At 42.8% G+C, this 8,259-nt stretch overlaps 1 protein-coding gene across 1 annotated transcript; it reads right to left on the bottom strand.

Annotated features, from left to right (window-relative positions):
* Positions 1 to 23: 23 nt before the first annotated feature.
* LOC119474948 (inversin-A) lies at positions 24 to 2,190 on the bottom strand. The gene has a single exon (XM_037747334.1). It carries the CDS (start codon positions 2,064 to 2,066, stop codon positions 468 to 470), a length of 1,599 nt encoding a protein of 532 aa, XP_037603262.1. The 5' UTR covers positions 2,067 to 2,190; the 3' UTR covers positions 24 to 467.
* Positions 2,191 to 8,259: the final 6,069 nt, after the last annotated feature.

The raw sequence follows: 8,259 nt of genomic DNA, 5'->3' as shown, positions 1-8,259 counted from the left end.
TTCACACAAACACACACGTACGCTTGCATGAACACTGATGTTTTAAAGTATTTATTAGGTATTCAGCATGAATCATACAGTGCACAGTCAGAGAATATCTTTAAGCAAAATACATACAATATTTTTATAAACACAGAAGCATTATCAAATACATTTAATTCCATACAATATAAATCTTAAATATATGAAATAAAAATAATTATTTTCAGTAGCTGATAGACTGATATTAAGTTAATTTATAAATTATTTCAAATATAGATTAGCCAAATTGTATGCAGCTGTATGCAACTGAACACTTAGCTTTAAAACATGTCTGTTTTTTTTGATAAACATTGAAAAAACAAATGAACAGCAACGTAAGCAAAATATTATTATTTCTCTCAATAAATAGCATTTATCAGCAAGCAATCAAACTGCATTGTCAGAATTTTAAGTGCTGTAAAAATGTCCCAGGCATCGTCCTTATTCTAATCAAGAGCGGACTGAGATGAGCAGCTTTCAAACTCGCACTTCACTCCACTGATGCTGTCGACGCTCGGTTGGCTGTTGACCTGCTGGTGTGTGTGAGAGAGAGGGAAGGTTTCGGAGCGTGAAATCCGTGCTCGGCTGCTTGGGGAGCTGGATGAACAGTCTATGACCAGCCTCATGAATTCTGGCGCGGTGAATCGACGCAGCAGTCTGGTCCCCAGACCCATGATCCCCGGCGTACGGCTCGGGACCTTCCCGGACCCCATCTCTCCTCTGGCAAACAGCAGTTTGCTGTGTCTGCCGGTCGGACCAAGGCTTCCCCTCTTCTGCTGCTCTCTTCTGCTTGATGCAGCTATGTCACTAACCTCTTCTCTCTGTGGTTTGCCATTCTCCTTCGCCTGACTCTTGCCGTTTAAAAGAGGTTTTGGCACTTGGACAGTTTTGTCAGCATCGTTTGTCAGGCCGCGGGTGTTCCCTTGACATTCCATCTTGTCTATCAGACATCTCTCATCCTGTAGCGAGGCTCTCTTTAATTTGCTGGCTGACAGGCTCATGTCACGCACATCGCCCTGATAGGACTGCTTTCTGCTGCTCAGAAGGTCCAGGTTAAACGACTTTGCTTTTCCCCAGAGTGCAACTCTCACTGGTGTTTGCTCTTTGAGTCCAGTGTCTCGGCTGACATCTTTCTGGCTCGGTTTGGGCACAGAGTTCAGTGTTTTAGCTCGTAGCTCTCTAAGCTGGCAGTTCTGCAGTTGTTTGGCAGTGAAGAGAACGCTGTGGTCCCCCTCCGTCTTGCTTTTCTCTATCTGAGGAGGCAGAGCCCAGCTGTGGGGATGGTTGTCGTCTTGAGACTGGCTCCTGGGACATCTGAAGCGGTTCCACAGCCCGCTGCTGTCTCCGATCTTCAGCTGTCTCTGAAATACCCCAGGCAGTGAGTCTTCATTACTATTCAGCTGCTTGGAGAACCTCTCCAGAACATGCCTGGGGAGCCTTTTGGGCAGCCGGCCCTCTCCTTCACCGACGGTACCCGAATCAGCAAGTGGATCATCTGTGCCAACAGCCCTCCTGCACGGAAAGTTCAGAATCTGCACACACTGGTTGTGTCCGAAGAAATTGGCCACCTCGATGGCTGAGTGGCCAGCGTTATTGGTTCTGTCCAGCCTCAGTCCCAGTCTTTTGAAAGCCCGGACCAGGAACTCCAGAACCGTGCTGTGCCCAGAAAAGGCAGCGTACATCAGAGAGCTGTTACCCCAGGAGTCAAAGACTTCCGGGTCCGCGTTGAACTGCACTAGAAGCTTGACCGCGTCCAGGTGACCCATCTCGCAGGCATGGCTCAGGGCAGTGCGACCGTCCTCATCCTGGCAGTTGACATCGGCCCCTTTCTCCAGCAGCAGCCGGGTGAACTTGGCTCGGGTCCCGGGGTCTTGTAGGCAGACGGCGAACATAAGCGGGGTGCGGCTGTTTTCCGTCTTAGAGTTGATGATGCGTCCGTCCAATGCGTCCAGGATGAAGCGCGCAAGGTGAACTTTACCGCCATGCATGGCATCCAGGAAGGTCTTGGTGCCAGAACCCTGGCGTAAATCTTTCGGCCGCATCATTCTCAAACAGTCACTTGTGGAGCTGAGCCGAGACAGAAGGTGACGAATAGGGAGAGAAAGTGTGTAGCAAGTTGTCGGAGGCTCTCCGTGTTGACAGCGAGTGCATTTACCTCAGAGTAAGACTCGGAGAGGAGCTGCCAGTGTTTTTATACCTCCCTCTCCACATGCCCTCCCCACGTTGCCTAGGAAACAAACGTCTGAGGACCATTATGCAGTGGCAGCATCCATTCAGCCCAAGCACTCTCTGCCTGGAGAGAAATATATGCTATTTGAACAGAATAATTACTCAAGGAGAAAAACATGGCCAGTGTTTTTCATGTGAGGTCTGAAAGGTTAACTCAAATGCACCATTTTTACTTTTCTTTGACGCAAAGTAAGTTAATTAAACAAATTCCTGCTGCAAATAATATAATAATGATAATAATCAATACAGAAAAAGGACAATCCAGCATTTTGTGAAACCCGTGAATAGGGCATTATGTTGAGTCCCCTTTCAAGATAATACTGTTATCAGGACTCTTGAGGAGCTTGCTTCAAAGGGAAGGAGGGAAAATTAACATTTGTTTTTTTTTCTTTCCAACATGCCTTTTTAATGCTGCATCCATCCATCCACCATGTGGTTCTGCTTGCAGTTCGCTTCATCCTTAAATCATAATACAATGCAAGTTCAAATTATGCTACTCTATTGTGCCTTGACTTTCTCAAGGTTTCATAATAATAACTTTGCCTGAAGGTCTTCTTTTTTTTAAAAACGGAAAATAGTTAAATCAAAGAACTCCACAAGAAAAAGGCAGTGAAAGCCTAATTTTATTAGCTTATTGAATTTAATGAACAAGACCGCTGTTTTCATGAGGATATCAACATGACACTGAAAAGAAATGTCAAATGCCCTTGTGATTAGAGTATGTCTACCATGTGTCTTGTTAAGCACGTACCGTAGGTAATTCTGCTCTATTGTCACATTTTCTGCATCTAAATTTCTCCAATTCGCTTACAGCCTTCATTCATGTACCATTATAAACGTCAAAAGCACCTAATTTAAACACTTGCCTCTTGCATCTTTTGCCAAGGCTTGTGTAAAAGCGACAAGGACCCCTTCATGCAGCTGTTTCTCCTCCACAAGACCAGAATTTCATTTTAATTGCTAATATAAATCTCAGCAGGGCCAAAACTGTGCCAAACAGTAGAGGTGAGAGAAACATTGCCAGGGTTCCACCTTTCTCACTGTTCACCATCCGCCTTCATCAACCCCCCAGCGGGTCCTTTATATAGCACCGAGAGCCATTCACTCATCTAAACATGGATGAAATTCATCAACAGAGCGACACTTCCTCCTGGGTGTCTTTCAGTGGATGGAGGCTATTCTGTTAATGCAGACATATCTTTTTCATCATAAAGAAAAATCTTCGGCACATCTTTTTATAACAAGGTCACATCATGGCAACATCTCAATAGGTTTAAGTTCTTATAATGCCAGAGATGCCACTCTGGATTTAGTCTCACAATGCCTGCATCCACAGGTGTCAGCATTGATGCCTTCAAAGCATATACATTATCCATAGGGAGGAAGTCGTAACTTAATCCAGATAATACTAAGGCAAAACTGAATTACTCATAGAAGTGGGCCTGTGAGATGAATGGAACATAAAGCTCTGTATATGATTAAACAAGACTACAGCCATAGCAGCTCTGTGAGGCTGGACTGAGGCAAAGTGTCGCCTTGGGCTAAATGCTAACGCCAGACAATAACAATGCTAACACGCCGGTGTTAAGCCATAGACTGAAAGATAGAAGTGGACGTAGTAACCGCGACGTCACCCATTGGTTTATGGACTGCCGTTTTGAAGCCTCGAGTTCGGCATTTTGGCCGTCATCATCTTGGTTTTTTGCAACCAGAAGTGACACCAGAGGGTGGAGCTAAGTACAGTACAACCAATCTGTCGCTGAACAAGACATTTTTAGACGAACTGAAAACACACGGTGAAAGGGTTAAAGTTGTAAGACGAAAACACAGACTGGACAACGCCGTGGTAGCAACCTGTCAATCACAACGTAGCCACGCCCTAAAGTATACCCTGCTTTATGGTCAGTTTGACTCTAAATGGGACCATCATTTACTAAATGAACATCATGCTGTATTGATGAAGATTTTAAACTAGCGATTGAGACCATAAACTCATGTTTACAATGTTTACTGAGGTAATAAATCAAGTGAGAAGTAGGCTCATTTTCTCATAGACTTCTATACAATCTGTCTTATTTTTGCAACCAGAGGAGTCGCCCCCTGCTGTCTATTAGAAAGAATGCAAGTTTATGGCACTTCAGCATTGGCTTCACTCACTTCACTCAGATCGGGAGGCTGCTCACTGTGTTAAGCTGGTATAATGTTTACCATCTTCGCCATCTTCATTTAGCCTGTTAGCATGCTAATGACACCTGAATGCCTGTACCAAATTTCATGGTAATTCATCCAATAGTTGTTGAGTCATTTCACTCAAAAGTGTGAACCTCATGACGGCGCCAGAGGGAAAATCAGGGAACTCCAAAGTCATTCGGATTCATCCTCTGGGGACCATGAAGGTCTAATCAAATCTAATAGTCCATCTAATAGTTGTTGAGATATTTCAGTCTGGAACCAAGTGGTCCGACCGACCGACAGACCAACATCGCCATCCTTAGAGCCACGCAGCTTGCATGGCTGGTAGGCAGCTTTTTAAAAAAATATATTATATGTATTGCACTTTGTTTGAGCTCTGAGTGAAAGTTGTCAGAATAAACCGAACACACTGTTATGTTCCTAGAATAATCCTGCAGTGATGAGCACATGGTGCATAATACTGCTGGATAACAGAAGGTCACCGTCTATTATTCAGTCTATTATTATAATAGTAATAATATTAATGTATGTCGAGCTATTCAAATGATGCTTATTGGATGTAAAACCACACTACTACTACCACCACTACTAGCTGTACCTTTGACATAAAGATGGGTCCATGGATTAATGCCGATTATGTAAAATTCTGACCCTGTACTACAGAGATGCTATTTAGAACATCGCTGTTGTACTGAGCTGTTCATCATTTTTGTTGTAGTCATCCTGTTAGCTTGAATGAGTCAGACCATGTGCCTTGCCATCTTAATGTTTAATGTAACAATAATTGAACCCCTTGACCTAGTTTGCATGCTTTATCTATGCAAAGTTGCATCCTGCAGACCATACAAGGAATATCCATGTAACTCTTTACTCTAAAGACATTAAAATCATTAATGCAGAGTGGATTCGTTCCTTTATGTGAGACATGCATGTTGATAAAGTGCCACATCACAGGTTCTTCACTGTGACTGTGGAAACAGATCACCTCCTACAAACATTAACATATAGCCCACTTTCCATACCAAGTAGGTCATGCTGCTAGCATGTCTCCTACACGGGAGGTTAAATGTATTAACTCTAAAGCATGTCAACAAAATCATAAAAACTAGTCTCCAGCATCTGATCAGTACTATAGTATAACAAATAGGAGGACACCTCTAGGATAAAACTGATGAAGCCGACATTGAGTGTTGCACGGCGCTTCGTAACACTTCTTATTAGGTGTTCCAGTTCGAACACTCTGAGACTTTGGCTGCTTTTCAGAGGACAGTTCATCCAGAAATAGATTTGAGCCGCCTGGACTGGATGCATCCTCGCAGGCAGGCCGCGAGCTACACTTGAATTATTGTGTTGGCCTCTGGCTACTGATGATTATCTGTATGCGGGTTGACATTTCCTGCAAGGGATGTTGGCTTTTATAAGAAAGAGTTCTGGATTAATGGACTCTCCATTTCTAAAATAGTCCCCATTGGGTGGCTGTCTATGTACCCTACTATTATATACCTTTTTATCTAGTCTATATTTATGGTACATGGCAAACAGAATAATTATAATTAATATTCCTATCATTTCTCTGTCTGGACTTCAACATATAGTATGTGGTATAGTTTAGTAATTTACAATGAGCTGAAAATACTGTAAAGTACCACATTCTAGTGCATAAGATTTAATATCACTCTTAAATATTTATATAGTAACTAAACTAAAGTAGCAACGCAAAATACCATCCTCACTGTCAACAATCTGTATGAATATGAATAAAATTAAATGTGCTAAATACGAGATTGGGAGCATTTCCTATTGCCTCTGCACGGCTCTAAACATGGCGATGGCTGAGCCGTTATCTCATAGCTAACGGTGCTAACAGTGAAAACAAAGGCAATAGTGGGTGCTACGCTTCCGCTAATGCACCGTTGGTTGGGACGACATTATCAGCTGTAATCGCCGTATGACCACAGTGCAGAGCGGCAACTGTGAGCTAGCCAGTGGGGCACGCTCACATGCATGAACATGTACTAAAAGCATTTGCGGCCGGCCGGCCGGCTTTGTCAACAAAGCATGGAAAAACTCAGATTACAATACAGACAGAGGGAGAGAGACTTCATTTTCTGCTCAGGTAGACATTACTGCTCTATATCTTTGCATAGAAAATAGTTGTTTGATGCTATATTAATGCTCTGGATATCATATAGAGCACCTTTAACTAAGATTAGCAGAATAGGTTTATTTACTAAACTCTGTGTGTTTCTTAATGACACTTGTTTCAACTCTAAGATAATGGAGTTATTCAGTTAAATCCGAACAACAAACTAAATTCAAGTTAATGTCCAGCTGTAGATGTCCAATTGTCTGTGTTTCATACTGGCAAACCTGCCTTTCCATGTTTTTAGTATCTTAGACTTGTAGACTGTAGCACAGTGGAGATTCAGCCAGTTCTACTTTAAAAAAAAAATGTTTTTCATGCAGTGTTTTAAAATGTATTTCAGTCCACCAAAAAGCAAAGCACAACGAAGGTCGGGGGGGCCCCTTCAAGGGGTACCAGACAGACAACACCGCAGGAACACTATGCCACCAGAAGAGAAGGGTCCAGGAAAACAGCAGATGCGTAGCCCATTGCCTGATATCTATATGTATATTTGCCTTCTTCGCCTTACAGTGTTTTAACTTAGTAACGGAAAAAAAAGAGTCAAATTAATAGTCTGCCTCTATGCATGACATAAAACCACTCTACCATTCATTCACTGAATGTTAAAAATGGACCGAGCAGAAATGAATGAAATGTGGATGAAATATTCAGAATGTGAATGAGTTGGTGCCATGAGACTTGCTAATTGGGCAGATGTATGCAATAAAGCAGAGGTGTCATGGTAAATACCTGATCTCCCATTCATTGCGGGCCTGGCCCAAGCAGGAGCCACTTTGAATGCCTGATTAGAAATTAAAGCCGGTGTCAAGTTAAGGTGTTATCCGCAGCCCTAAACGTCTTAATTAGCCACCGGGGAGAATGGACTTTCAGTGCCACAGAATCAACAGGTTCTTTCGAGAAAAAAATTGTAAATGGAAACAAAACACTGAGCTGAACCCCCTTGGTAACTCCACTTAGCTACTAACACCTGGGACTAAATTAGTGGATGAGGAGAAGGTAGGAAAGGCAGTTCATCCGGGACCAGATTCAACAAGGCACATTCATTGAAACTAAAAATATTTTCTTACCAGTGACTCAACATGCCCTCAGTCCTCCACGGACTACTTCATCTTCTGCCTGCTAATTGAGCACACCTGAGAATGATATGATTCAGGCTATCACCTGCTTTGCACTGTGGAAAACAGGATGCAACTGAGACCCTTGTTTTCCATGCCCTGCACACATTTATTAAGATAAAAAATATTGGCAGCTAAAGCACAATTAACTCAATCAAGTTATAATCTCAAACCTGAGAAGACCTTAGTATTATTACAGACCTCTTTTCAGACTTTGTGTTTCTGCCTCATGTCCAAATATCAAATCACAACAAAACACAATCTGACTTTGTTTCCTCACAGTTATGTAACACCTTTACACAGGTAGCTCTGTCGTTTGAGCAGTGGGGGATAAACAGCTCCTGCTGGGACAAAAGCACTATATTGATGCATTCGTATTCAGCAAGAACAATCATGTGTCTGTGTGTCCATTCAGTTCCTCTAATGCCCTTTGATTTGATACAAGGACACAGTAGTCTTCGGTTGAATGGAGATTTCACACGCCTTCCGTTCCAGGAAAGAGGCAGCAGCTGGCCTGCTGTCACTGTGTAACCATGGTGTGCTTGTATCATCTCT

This window comes from Sebastes umbrosus, chromosome 16 (genome assembly GCF_015220745.1).
Source record: "Sebastes umbrosus isolate fSebUmb1 chromosome 16, fSebUmb1.pri, whole genome shotgun sequence".
Classification (NCBI taxonomy): domain Eukaryota; kingdom Metazoa; phylum Chordata; class Actinopteri; order Perciformes; family Sebastidae; genus Sebastes; species Sebastes umbrosus.
Note: the sequence above shows the minus strand (reverse complement) of the source record. Positions and strands in the feature narration are given on the sequence as shown.

What these genes read in the sequence shown, in the direction of transcription:
- LOC119474948 (XM_037747334.1), bottom strand. Translation starts at nt 2,066, where the DNA reads ATGATGCGGCCGAAAGATTTACGCCAGGGTTCTGGCACCAAGACCTTC.